This window comes from Dreissena polymorpha, chromosome 7, assembly GCF_020536995.1.
Source record: "Dreissena polymorpha isolate Duluth1 chromosome 7, UMN_Dpol_1.0, whole genome shotgun sequence".
Taxonomy (NCBI): Eukaryota; Metazoa; Mollusca; class Bivalvia; order Myida; family Dreissenidae; genus Dreissena; species Dreissena polymorpha.
Genome location: NC_068361.1, coordinates 56,702,093 through 56,721,611, shown reverse-complemented (window position 1 = coordinate 56,721,611; position 19,519 = coordinate 56,702,093). Strand labels below are relative to the sequence as shown.

The window sequence follows — 19,519 nt, the reverse complement described above, 5'->3', positions numbered from 1 at the left end:
ACACGATGGATCGTTTATTAAAATAAGCAAGGTAGGTCAAAAAGGTCCAACAAAAAAGCGCTACCCTTAAGGCTTCCTCTGTCCGGACATTTTTAGTGCAATATTATTGCAAATACCGGTAACCGAGCATCTACAACCAGCACCCTATTGTATTAACGTTGGTAAAAGTTACCGCTCGGTAACATTCAAACCTTGGTAAGTTTGCGGTTATTCAGGTATAGTAACCTTCGAGGTAACTCGATTGTATAAACACGATATACCGCAAAGTAACCTAACCGCGCATAGCGGAATTTAACCACCGGTAACTTTTACCAAAACATTCCCACAATGCATTTTCTAATGACGTAATTTTCGCGCGAAGTGTCACGCCTATAAACAGCGAAATGTATTTTTTTTTATCAAATTCATTTAAAAATGAATTCACAATAAAATAAGGTGTAAATTTTAACAATGAGTTCATCATAATGACCAGGGACAAATTGATAATGATGTCGGGATTTGCATCATTTAGCGGAATCCCTGGTGCTTCCAAACTGCAAGAGAGTGCTTACCAAGACGTCTATTCTTCTAGTTGTTCTAGATGTAAAAAAAAAATATACATGGCCATCGTAACATGCTAGACTACTCTACTAATTTGGCTTATGTCTACAAAAAAACTTTCTTACATTCTTGTACAATAAGGGAATTTACCTTAGACAAATAAAACATTGTTCAAGTTTATATATATCTTTGTATGCAGAAATCTGCAAATCCAACCGAGTTCACCAACGGCTATTATTTGTGTCGTGTTCTGAGAAAACTGGGCATAATGCATGTGCGTAAAGTGTCGTCCCAGATTAGCTAAATATGTTCGCACAGGCTAATCAGGGACGACACTTTCCGACAAAAATTGATTTTTGCTAAGAAGGGACTTCATTTTAACAAAAAATGTCATAATAGAGGAAAGTGTCGTCCCTGATTAGACTGTGCGAACTGCACAGGCTAAAATGGGACGACACGTTAAGCACATGCATTATGCCCATTTTTCTCAGATAACGACACATTTTATAAACTGCTCCGGTTCATTTTAACAGCAGTAATGTACATAGAGTACATAACGTAGCGTGTGACGAAGAAGAAAGTTTATTGAGTTCTCATTTGAATATAATGATATGATGGCATAAGGGTCTTTATTTAACTATGCTAAAATAATTATCAAAGACCCAGATGCAAACTCGTCAATTATTGAATTAAATGGATTATTTATGGATTTTAAAGGATTATTAAAGGTAAGATACAAGTTCGAACGTGTTTTGTTTTTTGTGTGTACTTTTGTTGTTCCCTGTTCTCGGAGAAATGATTTTAACATGGGCGCCATTGATGCATCGGATCACACACGGCATACCCATAACAGAATATAAGAAACACGTTCTGTGCGTCCTTAAATTCGTCGTCCGAAGTCGGAAATCGTATTTCCCTGTAAATTAAGTCAAATAAAGTGTCAGTCGCTGCAATTTGTTGTTTACTCGTCGAAATTGTGAAGGTCGTCGATGGTTAGCTTTTATAATGTTGCGCGCCGCGGCCATTTTGTGTAAGTTACCTTTCGGTTACTTGTACTTACTTACCTAGGGAAACAGGGTATGTTTTCACTGGGTTTTAACCGATCGGTATAACTAACCAAATTTTATACAAACGCTTACCGACCAGTAACCAACATGTTACCGACTTTTAACCGCCGGTATGTGGTAAACCGCCGGTTTAACTGTTTATACAATCGGGTGCAGATTCCATCCGTTCGCCAACAAGTCACCATGCACCAGTCATTGATGAGTGTTGTTAGTCTGAAGATAATTCGGCCTCTGATCAATCGTCAACAAATCCAAGACAAAAAGATGCTCGTTAACATCTCTTGAGCGCAATGTATTAATGGTGAGCAATTGCAATCGCCTTTTGTCCGTCGTTCGTTCACTGCCGTACGTCGTGCGTGGTCAATATTTGCATTGTAAACACTCTTAAAGCTGGATTTATTGCGCAATCTTCCTAAACTTTGGTCAGAACAGTTTCTCCATTATATCTCAATCGACTTCGAAACTTGATCACGTTACCTCAACAATGGGGTCACTGGGTCAAATTTAAGAAACGCTTGTGAACATACACGTCATTTGGTCAAATTTAAGAAGGAAGCTTGTGAACACTCTATTGGCCATTATAATTGAAACTTGGCAAGAACATCTTTCCATCTTATATCTCAGTCGACTTCGAAACTTGGTCACGATCGGGAAAATCTGGTTACTATGTCAAATTAAATTAATAGCTTGTGAACATTATAAGGGTCACATTTGCCGTATTACAAAATATTGAATCCATCTTAATAAAAGCCATTCTACAAAAAAAACATTTTTTTACACAAACATGTGTTACACTGTAATGTATTCCTTGTATATATTAAAAAAATTTACTAAATGATTAAATGAACAACAGATACTGAGATTCCTGCTTATTTGGACTAATATAAAACCGCAAAAGGTGTTGTCTTCTTTATCAATAACGCTATTTACAAATACAGATATTCTACTTTGGCCTTTCCCCAGGTGCTTTTAAGTGTCACCTGTGCCCGGAGGGGGGGGGGGGGTGACTTCCTATATACGGGTATACAGGGGTGTGCCAAATATATGGGGGGTGTTTTTCGACTAAAATTATAGATATGGGTATGATTTTGAGCATCTTAGTATAGATATGGGTATTGAAATCAGAAATGTGCTTGTATATAAATGCATATAGATTTGAAAGTATCAGTATCAAAATGGGTATGATAAATTTCATTCTTGTATATAAATGGATAAAGGGGAGATAATTTCTGTAAATCAAAAGCTTTTAATAGATGACTTGAAACGGGTGTTAATGATGATGTCGAAGCTTGGTATGCAATCCCTTCCTTTTAAGTGGACCTATTAACAGAAGAGGGACCAAACAGGATTGAAGGCACTTTTAGACAATTCAAATGCACGGGTTCTATTGTTTCGCATGCAGATGCAGATGTCCACTTTCTCAATGGTATCGTTTACAAAATTATATCAAAATGGGTCTACTTTATCAGAGTTCCGGTATAAAAATGGGTCACATCTCAGTGGGACACCCCTACCCTAAAATTTGGTAAGTTACCCCCCCCCCCGGGAACCAGTGTGCCTGAATATAAGAACAGGAATACTCCTCTGTCTGAATTTCAAAAAATTAGTACCACTGTGTCTAAATTTTCAACCTAGGAGTTCCTCTGTACCGAAATTTCTTATTAAAGGTGCCTTTTCACGTTTTGGTAAATTGACAAAATAAATTTAAAAAAAGTTGTTTCAGATTCGCAAAGTTTCGTTTTAGTTATGATATTTGTGAGGAAATAGAAATACTGAACATTTACCATACTCTAAAATAGCCAGTATATGCATCTCATGACGATTTGAAAACCTGAAAATTATAAAGCGTTGCAACGCGAAACGATTGAATAATTAGGAAAGTTCTGTTGTTGTCGTTATATTTTGTGAAACTACGAGGATCGCTTATAAAAAGTAAAAAATGCATCTCCTCATAGCATGAGCGTGGATGACCGAGTGGTCTAAGCGGAAGACCTTTTACTCAAGGACTCCAGGGGTCAGTGGTTCGAGCCCAGTTGAGGGTTACTTTGTTTCTTTTTTTAATTGTATTCTTGTTTTTTTTTAACTGGAGTTTTTTAGGTCCAATGTTTAAATTTATCAATATAAAGCATTTAATGACAAACTTCAATGCATGCAAAAAGCTGTGAAAAGGTCCCTTTAGTGTGTTTTTATTTCGTTTTAGCTCTGATTTATGCAGAAATTAATGGGAACTTAAATATGAACAAGAAATATCTTTAAAAAAGATAAACGGCGTTGATAGTTTAATGAATGAGATCAATGATAGCGAATGTCTTTTTCTGTGCAGTTCTTAGCTGCATCACCCGGCCACACGCGAAGTATCCGTATTTATAGGCGCGTTCTTCGAACAAACCTGTTTTAGTGGTTTGTCGGACATTGCTATATGATTCGATTATTAACAGTATCGAGAATCATCGCGCTCATGCTTAATACAATAGTCAATATGGTGGAATAATTATTGTTAAATTAATCTAAAATAATATTTATCATTGTATTGTTGAAAACACATTAATAATCTATTATTGACATATCTTAATTATATTGCTGAATATCTTCATTTAACATATTTCTATTCTAAAGAAAATTCCAGGTCACCTAGTTCACGAATAGAGTCTTTATTATATAACGATTATTTTACTGGCTGCGAACTGCGGTGATGAACTGTATATAAACACTGACTTTCACACACTGGCCGCGAATTGACCCGAAACCTCGCGGGTTGAAATCAGGGGTTTTTTTTAGAGAAAGGGGAAGACGCTGGACGCTGGGTGAAAGGGGAAAAAAAGAGTGCGAAAGAGAGATATTAGGGGAAAAAATAAAAACTGTTCATTTCAATGTCTATAACTCATCAAAAGAGACTTGTCTTTGTCCTTTTTGTTCTTAAACACATTTAACAGGTATTAAAGTCAAAGTCCTTAATAAAGTTGCAGGTGTAGATCTAATAATGGGAAATGTTTTCAACTATATTTTTGTACTGGGGCCGGGGGACGATGTCAATTTTGTGATTTCAATTTCATGATGAATGGGTTGACGATCTTGATTTGCTACAGTATTGGAAGGGAAAGGAGCGGCAGCTGCCGATTGTCTACTTTCACTTTCACAATGTTCGATGTTGATTACCTCAGAATCCTGCTGGGTTATAACGGTTTTCGATGATTCTTTCTTAAAAAATGCCTCGATGCGTTCAGTATCTTCCGAGTTCGAATGTTTTATTTTGTTTGTGTAAGAACGCTAATTGTGAGACATTTTTTTTCTGTTTTCACGTTTATACCTCGGCTTGCACATAGCCCGGATGAAAATTTGACTGGTTTCCGGTAATTAATTGACGAAACACCCTTCTCGCGCAAGACCGGTATCCAGTAAAATAGTCACATGATTATTACGATTTGTTGCCCAGTTTACATGACGTTATTTAAGAGCTATATTTAGAATAACTGGGATTCCCAGATGTTGTGTGTTCGTCTGGAGAGAGAGAGCGCGAATTCGTTGTACATGGTGCAAATTTGATAATTGTCGAATGCCCCAAGGAAAATAAACAATTCTTTGAGAGAAAATATTATATTTTGGTGAAAAATGATATTTTTGGTGGGGAAATTGTATTTTAAGGGGAAAAATTCTGGTAGGGGAAGACGCCGAATATCGGCGTCACTTTCTTATTAAAAAAAACCCCTGGAAATGCAATGCATTAAAGTGAGGCCTCGCTTCCACTGCTCTTTATACAGAGAATTACCAGCGCAAAAGCGTTTATAATAAAGGCTATGTTCTCATATTTAGTACTTACTTCCATATTCATGTCAACATGTTAACATGTAAATGTATAAAGAGCAGTGGAATAGAAATATGTAAAATGAAGATATTCAGCAATATAATTAAGATATGTCAATAATAGATTATTAATGTGTTTTCAACAATACAATGATAAATATTATTTTAGATTAATTTAACAATAATTATATATATATATTATTGGACACTTACAAAGGTCAGGTCAGGTCAGGTGAAAAGCTGGCTTAATACAGCACGCCGAAAAAAACACAACATCAAATCGATTATCCTCTGTGGTTACAAGCCAATTTTCATTACAAAAATCAAGTTTTGCAAGTTAAAACTTTTGGTTGTTGTTTTGTTCATTTAAACTCTATTTATAATTATAATAAATCAGGACACATGTTAAGTTCAAGCTTTTTAACCGTTTCATTAAACTAAAATGAGAGAGCTTAGTATAGTGTGACCTAAATAATGTAGCGCGCATATTTGTAATAGTCGCATGTAACCACTTGCACTAAAGCAAGCAAACTCTTTGTAGACCTGTCACTTCCGGCAAAAACAAATCTGTTAACCAATATAACAAATGATTTGTAGATTAAGTCTGCGATTTGTAACATTTCTGAATATGGCTGATGTTAAATAGAAGTCCAACGTTACAAGCTTTCCCCCAATTATCTTCAGCTGACAGAAGTCTGTCCTGTCGTGAAACTCAAGTGACATTTAAATTTTCACGGAGAAAATTAATAACTTGAGTATTTATTGATATAAGTCATTTTGGGAATTCACCTTTGAAAACGAATACCATAGTCTGAAATAAATCAAAAATGCCCCCAAAATTTTCAAGAAATCCTGACGGTTCTGACAGACACAATTCCAGAGATGTTGAAAGGGTACGTGCAGTGTATGAAAATATTGGATTGTTAAAGATCCAATTAAACTTAATACATTTTCCAGTAGTGCTACTTCTAATGGACTGTTTTGCATCAACAAAAGCTAGAAAAGTTTACTGAAGCTATTGCAATTTTAGTTGATTGAAGTTGGATAAGTTCTGAGTCGATTTCAGGTCGTTTCGCCCTAATACCTTTTCGCCCATGAGTCGTTTCGTCTAATAACCGTTCGCCCTGGATTAGGGCGAAACGACCCACTTGTAAGGGCGAAACGACCCAGCGCCAAACAACTCGGGGTAACCTAGGGCAAACAGGTTTTAGGGTGACCCCCGATACCTTCTTAGTCTATATAAACTGACTCCCAGAACTTTTGATAATTTTTGCTGTGATCGCTCTGGGAGTCCATATGCACCCCTTCATAAACACAGTAAGTTTTCTGCAGCTGATCAGTTCGCATCACTAAACAGACGTCTTTTGTGACCAATTAAGGAAAGCCATAAATAAACTTCAAAAACACATTAAATTTACCAGTAACCTGAATGGCAATCCTTTGTATGCACGCTTTAAAAAAAGACAATGTTTCAACAGTAACACACTATTCTTTTTGACATTTTTATGTTGAAATCTGGAATAGTTGCATTGGTGATCAAATTTTGCACTTTTGGAATGTAGATGGCGCTTTGCAACTGTCAGCAACCCTTTGGGTCATAAAGCTGAGAGTTGAATTATTGCAACTAGATAACTGCTTTACTCATAAAAGGTTATAAAGTAGGCTTACAAAACATAAATTGACATTCATATTTAAAGACACATAAATACTCGAAATCAACGAATATTTAATAAAATATTTATTAAAATAAAGTAAACCCATAAAACATCAAGTGTTGCTTATAGAAATAGTCAAAATTTAAATGCTAGATGTGGTCTGGTATTGGGTTACATAGATATAACAAGATACAAAATGCTTGCTTTTATTCTTTGTGTGAGAATATATTCCATGTGAATTTCCCGCAACTATATACGAACATTTATGAGCAAATGCGAGATAGGCTGGGGGCAGCTCATGTGAACTTACAAAATATTTGTTGATTTTGGGTATTTATGTGGCTTTATATCTTTTTAAAAAGTTGATCGCCTATTGCAATTTTCCTGAATGATATAAACGGACAAATAAAAAACATAGCTGGTAATGTTTTGCCTCTAAAACTTGTTAACATCAGTAAAATATTAATAAACTGTGAGCAGTGTTTCTTAGTGCAACACTGAAATCAGAGCATTTGACATCTCTCTGTCAATGTCATTATGCAACCCTAAAGGACATATAGAAACTGTACAAATCAAGGGAATATACTTACATAATGTTGTTTTGTTGTTATTTACAGCAAGCTCTTTTAGATGCAGAATCTGAAGAAGATGATTTCTTCTTAAGGTATGACATTGATGATAAGGTTCCTGATTATTTGTTTTTAGCTCATCTATTTTTTGAAAAAAAATTATGAGCTATTGTCATCACCTTGGCGTCGGCGTCCGGTTAAGTTTTGCGTTTAGGTCCACTTTTCTCAGAAAGTATCAATGCGATTGCTTTCATACTTGCAACACTTACTAACTATCATAAGGGGACTGTTCAGGCAAAGTTATGTAACTCTGACTGGCATTTTGACAGAATTATGTGCCCTTTTTATACTTAGAAAATTGCAAATTTTGTTAAGTTTTGTGTTTAGGTCCACTTTATTCCTACAGTATCAAAGCTATTGCTTTCATACTTGCAACACTTATTAACTATCATAAGGGGACTGTGCAGGCAAAGTTATGTAACTCTGACTGGCATTTGGACGGAATTATGGGCCCTTTTGAAACGGTTAAAAAACACAATTATTTATTTTTATTATTATATTTTTGAAATACCGTCCAACCATCGCACCCAAGAATCCCCCCCCCCCCAATCCCCCCCCCCCATTTTTTTTTTTTTTTTTTTTTTTTAAGATCATCTTACAAATGACCACCACACCCTCACGCTATACCCCCCCCCCCACCCCCCCCCCCAAATTAATTTTTTTGAAACAATTATTTATTTTTATTATTATATTTTTGAAATACCGTCCAACCATCGCACCCAAGAATCCCCTCCCCCCCCCTCACCCCCGCCCCCCCCCGAATTTTTTTTCGCATTTTGGGAAGATAATGTAATAAATGTCCACACCCCCACACTATACACCCCTTTTCACTCCACCCCCCCCCCCCCCTCCTTTGTGATTGAAATTGAGAGTCCCTTCACCTTTAAAAAGAAATTAGATGAGCGGTCTGCAGCCGCAAGGCGGTGCTCTTGTTGAATATTCTTTTTATAACCCCCTTCGAAGAAGAGGGGGTATATTGTTTTGCACATGTCGGTCTGTCCATCCGTATGTCTGTCCGTCCGTCCAGCAGATGGTTTCCGGATGATAACTCAAGAACGCTTAGGCCTAGGATCATGAAACTTCATAGGTACATTGATCATAACACGCAGATGACCCCTATTGATTTTGAGGTCACTAGGTCAAAGGTCAAGGTCACGGTGACCCGAAATAGTAAAATGGTTTCTGGATGATAACTCAAGAAGGCTTACGCCTAGGATCATGAAACTTCATAGGTACATTGATCATGACTCGCAGATGACCCCTATTGACTTTCAGGTCACTAGGTCAAAGGTCAAGGTCACGGTGACTTGACACAGTAAAATGGTTTCCGGATGATAACTCAAGAAAGCTTACGCCTAGGATCATGAAACTTCATAAGTACATTGATCATGACTTGCAGATGACCCCTATTGATTTTCAGGTCACTAGGTCAAGGTCACAGTGCCAAAAAACGTATTCACACAATGGCTGCCACTACAATTGACAGCCCATATGGGGGGCATGCATGTTTTACAAACAGCCCTTGTTTTAAATTATTAAAAGGCGTCTGCAAAGTGGGTGACTTTGGCGAAAATATTTCTCCCTATAAGCTAACTTTGCTTTGTTTCAAGAGGTTGGAGGTAATCATTTTACCCTTATATAATGGTCAAGAAAAATATAACAATTGATTAGCCTGACATCCTACAGTACCTTTGAAGCAATCTCCCATTTTAATTTAACGAAACATAATTGAATTCTTAAGAATCATTCAAAGTCCAATTAATGTAGTGTATTAAACTGATATTTTTATGCCCCCGGTAGGGTGGCATATAGCATTTATACTGTCTGTCTGTCTGTCCGTCCGTCCGTCAGAAAACTTTAACATTGGCCATAACTTTTGCAATATTGAAGATAACAACTTGATATTTGGCATGCATGTGTATCTCATGGAGCTGCACATTTTGATAGGTGAAAGGTCAAAGTCATCCTTCAAGGTCAAATGTGAAAAAAAAAATCCAAGGGTTGTAACAAGCTTTAAAGGGAGATAATTTATATTTATCATTTGGCAGGTACAGATTATTTTTACAAGGGTAGTAATATTTTTTAAAGAGATATAATAAAAAAACAAAAATAAATAAATCAAGCAGCGCAGTAGGGGGCATTGTGTTTCTGACAAACACATTTCTTGTTCATACATCCTAGACTCTATAAAGCTATGGTAACTCATTGATGCTTAATCAACAGTGCTTGCAGTATTCACTAGTAAGCTTTCTTAAAATTGACCCCAAAATTGACCCCAACATCAAGTTACATGGCATTCAAGACCTTTGATGTCAGACCAACACCATTAATATTAATGAGGTTATATAAAACCATGCAGATGTTTTAGGCCATAGATTTATAAAACAGGAGGCATGTTTGTTATAATCATCTCCTATATACATTCAGCGGCCCTGGAGTGAACACAAGAGCACTGCCAGACCCCAAGATAGGTCGTCTAAGGGGCCAGGTGGATGAGGTGGTGGGGGTGATGAAGGAGAATGTATCCCGAGTCATAGAGCGAGGGGACAGGCTGGAAGACCTGCAGGACAAGTCAGGTGCGTGCGGCCTGTAGGCAACATTTTCCAGTGTGCATGTACAACTTTTTTTACTGAACTCCTTGGAAAATGACATTTGAAGACTTTAATAGTGCCTATTGTTGTTTTCGAGTCTGAAATAAAATATCATAATTTCAAATAAATGTCTATATATTGATATATACTTGTAAATGTGAAAGCCCTTACCCAGAATTTTCTTTAGAAAAAGGGCAAAGTCTATTGTGGGGGCTGGATTGTCCTGCAATTTTTGAATTGTATTTATAATGTTTATGTTATTATATAAAAACATGTGTTCATGTATTTAGGAACTTAATTTAAAAAAAAATCTTTACACATGTTTTTTTTTTCCTGCCTTCTATCCCTTTATCTGAAACATAAAATAAGGTAATAAGAATGAAATTGTGTGGAACTTAGCATGGAAATTCCAGTTATCGACACACAAAATTGTGTGCTGCAGGGGTATATATAAAAAATTTGACTATGCAGTTTGTTTGACGCTTCCAAAAGCATTTCAATAAAAATGTTAACTGAACTTTAAAAGTGACTTAATTGTGGATAATAATTAGACATTCATGAAATACATGTATACTGTTATACAAAAAGTTATTCAAGGGTATTACATATCATACTTTGCTGAATTAAATCTTGCAATTCATTCTTTCCCAACAAACATTGACTGAAGAGTCAAAGATGGGCCAACCTTTGTTTCCTGCAGGCACAGATATGTTTTAAGTACATACATAAATCTATATGGGTTGGGTTCCTTGATCATTTGAGAAAGCTATTATGTCCTTGTAACAAAAAGTATTCAAAGTACGAGGGCATGTCAATTATCTGAAAATGTCACAAGACTTTTCCTTTTCATTCTGCCAAATTTAACAGCAACCTGCAATGATTGTTAACCTAGATCTCACCCTATAGAGACAAAATAGCTTATATATGAATACAATCAACACACCCGCAGCACGTGAAGTAATTTACACTTTGACATGGATCCACTTTTGGAATTATACCGGTACTACTTGTTACTTCAGAATGTCAAAAGTCTTGGTTAGCCCAAAATGCATTCCATCTAACATAAATAATGCTTCCTACATGCATGATGTCTTTCAATGCTATACACATCCCCACAACACCTGACCTAATTATGACTTTGGCAAAGCTGTTCTTTTGGACCAAGACAAATTTAGAAGGTCCAAATGTTTGATTAACCCAAAATGGCGCCTTTTTTTGAATATCAATAATGCCTCCTACAAAGCTTTGATGCATGCATAAATGATTTCTTTAACACTATCTGCTCATTTCCTTTACCATTTACACTTTAAACCTTGACATTTATTTACTTTTGAAGTTTGTATTGCCTGCTAAATAAAAAATGAGGCGCTTGTTTTTCAACATCATTATGCTTCCTACAAAACTTTGATACTTGGATTGTTTCTTTGAACACTATCAACACACCCACATCACCTGACCTCATTTTCACCTTGACGTTTACCTCTGTTTATACTAAGACTTATCCAATGTTCCAATGAATCCAAGCTGAAAAAGCTTCCATTGAGGGCATCAGCATTGATTGAATGCACCATGTTGTTTATGTTTCCAGATAGCCTTGCAAATAATTCCGACATGTTTAGAAGTCGAGCCAAAGCATTACACAAGAACATGTGGTGGAAAAATTGCAAGGTACACATTTGCTTCTTTTTCCAGATGACGTTTGTTTGTTTTTAGTTCGCCTGAGCAAGGTAACTGAACTATTTTTATCTGTTATGTGATTTGTAAACTTTAACTCTTTGCCTCTCTTGAGGCCATCATTTAGGATCAATCTTAATAAAACTCAATAAGAATGTTTAACTTGACAATATCTATGCATGTTTGAATCTAGAGCACTTCATCTCAAAAATATTTAACCAGGGAATTTTTTTTTTTAAAGTTACCTGGTACTCTCTGAAGTATAGAACAAAATTTAAAACTCAATATTGAATTAGCCTGGTCAGAACGTTCGACAATATCTAGACCAGTTTCAAACTTGGTTTAAGTGAGGTCAAAAGCTTGGTCTAGGGTCAAATCTTAACAAAAAAAGTTAAACTTCAGAAGCCTCATTATTTTTTCTAAAACTTAATGAAATTTGGTTTGACCGTTGATCTTGACAACATCTCTTTTATGTTTTAATTCGAATCAACTTGGTTGAAAAAGGCTACAGATTCAAATCCTTGAAAGACATGTGTTATCACTTTAAAGGCTATATTAAAGATTCAAAGACATGTGTTATCACTTTAAAGGCTATATTATTGATTCAAAGACATGTGTTATCTTTTTAAAGGCTATATTAATGATTCAAAGACATGTGTTATCACTTTTAAGGCTATATTAATGATTCAAAGACATGTGTTATCACTTTAAAGGCTATATTAATGATTCAAAGACATGTGTTATCACTTTAAAGGTGCCCTTTCACAGATTTTGGCATTTTTTAACTTATTCATTAAATGCTTTATATCGATAAATGTAAACATTGGATCGTAAAAGCTCCAGTAAAAAATCAAGAATAAAATTAAAAAAAGGAAAAGAACATTGCCCGGACCAGGTTTCGAACCAGTGACCCCTGGAGTCCTGCCAGAGTCCTGAAGTAAAAACGCTTTAGCCTACTGAGCTATTCCGCCGAGTACACTTAGTAGACGTATTTTATACCTTATATAAGCAATCTTCGTAGTTTCACAAAACTTAACGACAAAAACAGAACTCTCCAAATTATTCAATCGTTTCGCGTTGCAACGCTTTATAATTTTTAGGTTTTAAAATCGTCAAAAGATGCATATAATGGCTATATTAGACCATGGTAAATGTTCAGTATTACTGTTTCCTCACAAATACGTGTATCATAACTAAAACGAAAATTTGCGAATCTGAAACAACTTTTTTCAATTTTGTCAATTTACCAAAGCGTGAAAAGATCCCTTTAAGGCTATATTAAAGATTCAAATTTTATTAAATTTGGTCAAATCGTTTACATAGACAATATCAAGGCCATGTTCAAATCTTCATAGCAGGCTCATATCTAAGAATAACCTCGTTACCACATTAGAAGCCACATTTATTGGTTATTTGTAACGCAAAACATTTACAAAGTCATCCTAGTTCCTGTCAACACAAACAGCTGTAACTGTCAGAAATATAAATGTCAACAAAACTGTATGTTTGATTCATCTAACCGGGTAAGACAAATCTGTATGTTTGATTCATCTAACCGCGTAATTTATTTTTGAGTGTTACTTACTTGAAAATGATTTAAATAGAAACAAGTGCTCAGCATAACTAATAAGAAGTATAATTAATACAACATACTTTAAAATATGAATGGATTATTTTGATATTTGAAAGAAGCAACTTCATCAATTTTTATATTTTTCCTCTTTGAAATATAACAACCAACACACAGGGATATTATTAACAGAATGTGTCAAAGACCAGGAATTGTCAAGCAATTTATTGCAAGTTTAATATATATGTGAAACAAAAATTTCAGTAAAAACTTTGATGACAAAGTCAAAATTTTGCCTGAAAAGAACACTTCTGTAAAATAAATGTATATATAATTATTTATGCCTGTACTGTATTGGGGTTTAATAGAGACCCATTAACTAAATGATGTATTGCCATTTGTCTTGTGAAATTCAAAAACGAGTAGATATAGGACACACTTAAAGCATGCAGTTACTGTGAAATTTATAATGTTCAAAACTGGTATTATGGTTGTCAAGCTACATGTTTCAGTATATAAATAGAGAAATCAATGAGACATAAACACTTATGGATGACAAATCCTTGTACTAGATTTCCTTGATAGCATATATTTTGTGCAAAAAGGTACCCAATATTTAATATAGTTATGTAATTTCAGATGAGGATGATTCTGGTGCTGGTTATCATTATCATATTGGCCATTGTCATCAGTAAGTATCATAGACCTGGCTTATACAGTCTCATATATATTAAACTGTGTAAATTATGTTACATATGAATCTGTTGCTGTTTTCAGCTCACCTGAGCACAACATGCTCAAGGTTAGATCTTTGATCACCATTTGTCTATTGTGAATCATCATGAACCTTGCTCAGAACTTTTGTCTAAATGATATTTTGGCCCAGTTTGAAGCTGGGTTACATAGGATCAAACACTAGTTCAATAGGTCAAATTAAATAAAAAGCTTGTGTATACTTTTTAGGCCCCATTAGTTGCCCTTTCTCAATGAAACTTGAAACATATGTCCTTAAGATATCTTGACTGGTTTCATAAATGGTTCTGGTCTGTTGAAAAACATTACCTCCAGGAGAAGGACAATTTTTTGTATGACTTAAGTGAAACCATGTAAACACTATAGAGGTCACATGTATTGTCCAATATGCATGAACATTTTTGTGAACGTTTGTGCTGATGATATCTCGGCCCCCTTAAAAAATAGTCCCTGTCTGTTGAAAAGCATAACCGCAAGGGAACCAGGCAGTTCACCTTGTAAGGCTATATTTAAAACTTGTGACCACACTTTATGTTATATTTTTGTCATATCGTCAATTACTTTCTCAGAACATTTGATTTTTTTGTAGCTCAGTAAAGTTAAAAAATGTGTCTTGTCCATTGAAAAAATATGGCAACCTGGGGGGAAAGGATAGTTTTCCTCATATGGCTATAGTAAAACATTGTGAACACCCTAGGTCACATTGATTGTCTACTCATCATGTAACAGAAGATTGGCACCAATGATGTCTCAGCTTATGTTGTAAACAATGTGACATGGGAAAAAATCTAAGTCACTAGGTCAAAGTATAGAAATAGCTTGCATACTCTCTAAAGCTCACTTATTTGGCCTTATCTTCATGAAATTCGGTCAGAATATTTGTCCATATGATCTCTTGATCAATTTCAAAACTGGATCACTAGGGATAAAACAATTGATGACTAAATCAAATTAAGGAAACAAACTTGTGAACACTCTAGACAGCTCATTTATTTCCAAATCTTTATGAAATTGGGTAGCATCATTTTTCCCAATGAAATCTCAGCTGAGTTCAGAACTAGGTCCAGTGCAATAAAACATAAAAGAAATTAAGGAAAAAAGCTTTATGCTTCATATATTTGCCATCTACAAGAATAGCGTAAACGGTGAAGTCAGTGTTACTAGCTTCATAAAAATAAATGGTATACATGGGGACTAAAAATGTGCATTGCAAATAAGAGGGAATCAAATGTTTCTGCTTGCTATTTCAGTTCCAATTATCATTACACAGACAAAGAAAAAGAATCCCTGATCCTTCTGCAGAACTGCCCTACACCAACAGCTATGGTTGCTCATGGAAGGAGAACTGTAGATTAGCCCTTAAACAAATCATACAAAATTAGTGTAGATGTATTATGTTGTTTATTTCAATGGGGTGTATTTACTGCTAATCCTGTTATGTATTTTTAAAAACGAGATTTTCTTTTTAAATGTTTTTTTCTGTTAATAACTAAGCCTGCCAACAGTTTATTGGTACATAAAAAGTGGTGTGGCATGGTTATGGTACAACAATTAGTGTGTTATACTTTAATAAATTTAAATTCTGCTGTTTTTGTTATGTATTATTTGCTTGTTGTTTATAATTATGCTTTTAAAAAAAGTATTGTTTCCTAAGAGTCTGTTCATCAACCTGTTTTTAAACTGCAAGCTGTTATATTTGTGTTGCTGACATTAATTTTTGATTACATTTTCTCATATTAATATTAATATCTGTAATATTCAGCTAACATACAAGTGTAAAATTATTTAAGAAATAGTAAACCCCACTGAGGTCTCTATGGCATTATAGTGACCAGCCAGGCAACCACAAACCACATTGGGACGGAAGTGGAGTTTACTATTTCTTATATTACACCGAAGAGTGTCCCCTGTACCATTGTACAGTGTTGTACGATTGTTTATGGTTTAGTACCTTAACATGGATAGAATATCAGAAGTTTGTAGCCCTGCAGAACGTCCGCAATGTTGGGCCTGTTATACTGTAAGAAATGCAGGTTAATTTATTTTTAACCAGGTTTTCCGAAGGAAAAAACTGGTTATTAGATTAGCGAATGCGGGCGGGCTGGCTGGCTGGCTGGCGGGCTGGCGGAATAAGCTTGTCCGGGCCATAACTATGTCGTTCATTGTCAGATTTTAAAATCATTTGGCACATTTGTTCACCATCATTGGACGGTGTGTCGCGCGAAATAATTACGTCGATATCTCCAAGGTCAAGGTCACACTTTGAGTTCAAAGGTCAAAAATGGCCATAAATGAGCTTGTCCGAGCCATAACTATGTCGTTCATCGTCAGATTTTAAAATCATTTGGCACATTTGTTCACCATCATTGGACGGTGTGTCGCGCGAAATAATTACGTCGATATCTCCAAGGTCAAGGTCACACTTTGAGTTCAAAGGTCAAAAATGGCCATAAATGAGCTTGTCCTGGCCATAACTATGTCATTCATTGTGAGATTTTAAAATCATTTGGCACATTTGTTCACCATCATGGGACGGTGTGTCCCACGAAAGAATCACGTCAATATCTCCAATGTCAAGGTCGCCACGACTAAAAATAGATTTAAAAAAAAAAAAAAACTTACAAAGGGGGTTATTTTTTTTTGGTCATTTCAAAAGTTCAGTTTGAGTTTTCTCCCTTTATCAGATTTTTTTTTCACAATGAAAACCTGGTTTTGTGACAATTTTGTCCCTTGTTGAATAATGTTGTAGTTTTCACTTAAAAAAAAAAAGCTAGTTTACTTTTTAAACATTTAATGCACATCTTGAATGCAATAAATGACAACTAATGTTTAAAAATAACAGAAATAAATATTGTTTATTTTATATTACATGTATATATTTTATAAAAAAAATTATGATGTCTATTGTGAATTTCGCTTGTTGCTTAGCAAATCCAAGTCTTATTGCCAGCAAAGATGAACGTTTACAAAATTCACCATTCTTGTTTCTTAGTGCAGTGTAAAATTTTGTCAATAACCACTGACCTCTTCCTTTTCTGAGTTTTAGAAGTCCTGCAGATAATCCATTTCTTTTAAATATGCCCTGAACATTGAGACTGCATACTTAGTTGCACATTGTGTGCTTTTAGAATCTTTATTGTCTAAAATTTCTATTTATTTGTTGTCAGTTAATTTTGTGAATCTGGCAGCAGACGTCAATGTTTTTTACTAACAGTTACAGCAAAATACTACGCTGTTCAATAAAAACCCTTACACACAGTGCAAATTTAGTGGTGCGTAACCCCGACGGTCAATATACAAAAAATAGTGACCGGTCCATATACTCTTAGGTTTCTCTATCCCATTTTACAGACTGAAACCGGTCCTATAGATATACAAGGACAAATATCTCTGAGGTGTAATAGATATATAGGATTTTGATGTCAACATATTATCCTCCAATCTTTAAACCGGAATATGAATATTAAAAAACAAATATCTATTTCCAAACAATCGTTATGGCACCTTAAATCAAATTGCACAACCGAAGTTGTGTCTCTGTGTCTCGTGAACAAATCTGCACAGAAAATTTGGGTTTTCCCAACAGTGTACATGTTGCATGTACATGAAGTAGTTGTCTGCTGTACAGAGGTTATTTGCAAGTAAATAAAATTATAATTGTTTATTCTGTTCTTCTTCTTCTAAACTTATTTTCTACTTTTGTATTCGTTAGATTTTATATCTAACGAAAAAAAGTAATACGAGCCTACATACTTTACCTGAAGTTCATATCTAGGATCTTTGTGTCTGCTTCAAGCAAATGTCTTTAGGGTTGTGATTTTATATAAAAATTAATGATACTGATATGTTTGGATGAAGTCTACAATTAAATTGGAAAATTTGATATTGTTCTATTGTTTATAAGTGTATGAGTCATTGTGTTTTTGTTGTATTGTTTTCTATGATGTGTCAAGATTTACCTTTATTGTCTTAAGGCTTGATGCATGTTTTGATGCATACTGAGCCATATTTGTTCTCTAGTTTCATGTTTATAGGCCCTTGTTCTGTGCTTTTGACTGTCTTCATAGAGGTGAAGGCATATATAATTGATTAAAAGCTAAAGTAACCAAAACAAGAAGTATAGTTTATAAGAGAACATTTCACATTTTTCATATATTTTAAGAATATTTTTAACACAAACAGTGTTAATATTATGTAGCTGGACTACAAAAAGAACACAACTTCAATTATAATTTCATAAAATCCTGGCTACTGTACGGCATGTATATTCTTAGGGACAAGTTTAGTTGTGAGTTATATGAACTTGTTATTTGTACCCATATATTTCTAATGTATTGGTTGTTATTTGTACCCATATATTTCTAATATATTGGTCCAACACTTTAGATAATATAGTTTTTACTTAATTTGATGATGTTTTTTAAACAACTCTGTCATTCCATTATGTTTCCTTGTCCCTTGTCAGCAGTTTTATATTGTTTATGAAAAATGTCATTTTTAAATTGTGATCATGGAAAACTGTCAATAGCCACCAATGACAAAACATAACATTGTGTGTTTGACCAACTTATGTTCGTGTATGAAATTGCAGTTTAACACAGCTAATTGTACCGGAAGCTGTCAGTTCCCTGTGTTTCAAAAGTTTTACTTAATGGTGTTCTGTCATCACATTATTTGTGTTTATCACTCTCCAAAAAGCCTATATATCTTTCATCAGTGGATGCCATATTTATTATTCATAAATTACTTAGAAGACATTCCAAAATTAAGAAGTTTTAAATTCATGACAATCATATATTTATCCTTTTCCATACTTCATTTGTCTTTATAATCATGTATTTGTGATGCATTCGGTACCAGTGTTACTAATATATGTTTAAGTCACTTTATGCATAACAACATGGAGCGTATATATGTCATCTAGAGTCCGTGGTAATAACCTACGTGCATAATATCTTGTATTTGTACAAATGTAGCTTTAGGAGATTGTTAATATGAAAGCTGTTGTTAGCTTCTTAACATGAAAGCTGTTGTTAGCTTCTTAACATTATACATAATATATCCGTCGTGGGGCTGTTGATACAAAATACTAAATTTTGTAAATATTTATTAAATGTTTATTCAATTCAAGTTCTGTTTATATTTATTTCTTGTTATGTATTTATTCATTATTTATTGAACAAATGCTCTTCATTATTAAGGGTAAATGTATTGTGGAAATAAATGCTATGATATTGGT

General features: G+C 34.6%; 1 protein-coding gene across 1 annotated transcript; it reads left to right on the top strand.

Annotated features, from left to right (window-relative positions):
- Positions 1-5,907: 5,907 nt before the first annotated feature.
- LOC127838394 (vesicle-associated membrane protein 4-like) lies at positions 5,908-19,519 on the top strand. Its single transcript, XM_052366110.1, has 6 exons — positions 5,908-6,301; positions 7,681-7,727; positions 10,120-10,268; positions 11,872-11,951; positions 14,167-14,218; positions 15,531-19,519. Exons 1-6 carry the CDS (start codon positions 6,236-6,238, stop codon positions 15,569-15,571), a joined length of 435 nt encoding a protein of 144 aa, XP_052222070.1. The 5' UTR covers positions 5,908-6,235; the 3' UTR covers positions 15,572-19,519.

Coding starts and splice junctions, on each gene's coding strand:
- LOC127838394 (XM_052366110.1), top strand. CDS start 6,236: ATGCCCCCAAAATTTTCAAGAAATCCTGACGGTTCTGACAGACACAAT. Junction 7,728..10,119: donor GAAGATGATTTCTTCTTAAG/GTATGACATTGA, acceptor ATATACATTCAG/CGGCCCTGGAGTGAACACAA. Junction 10,269..11,871: donor AGACCTGCAGGACAAGTCAG/GTGCGTGCGGCC, acceptor TTATGTTTCCAG/ATAGCCTTGCAAATAATTCC.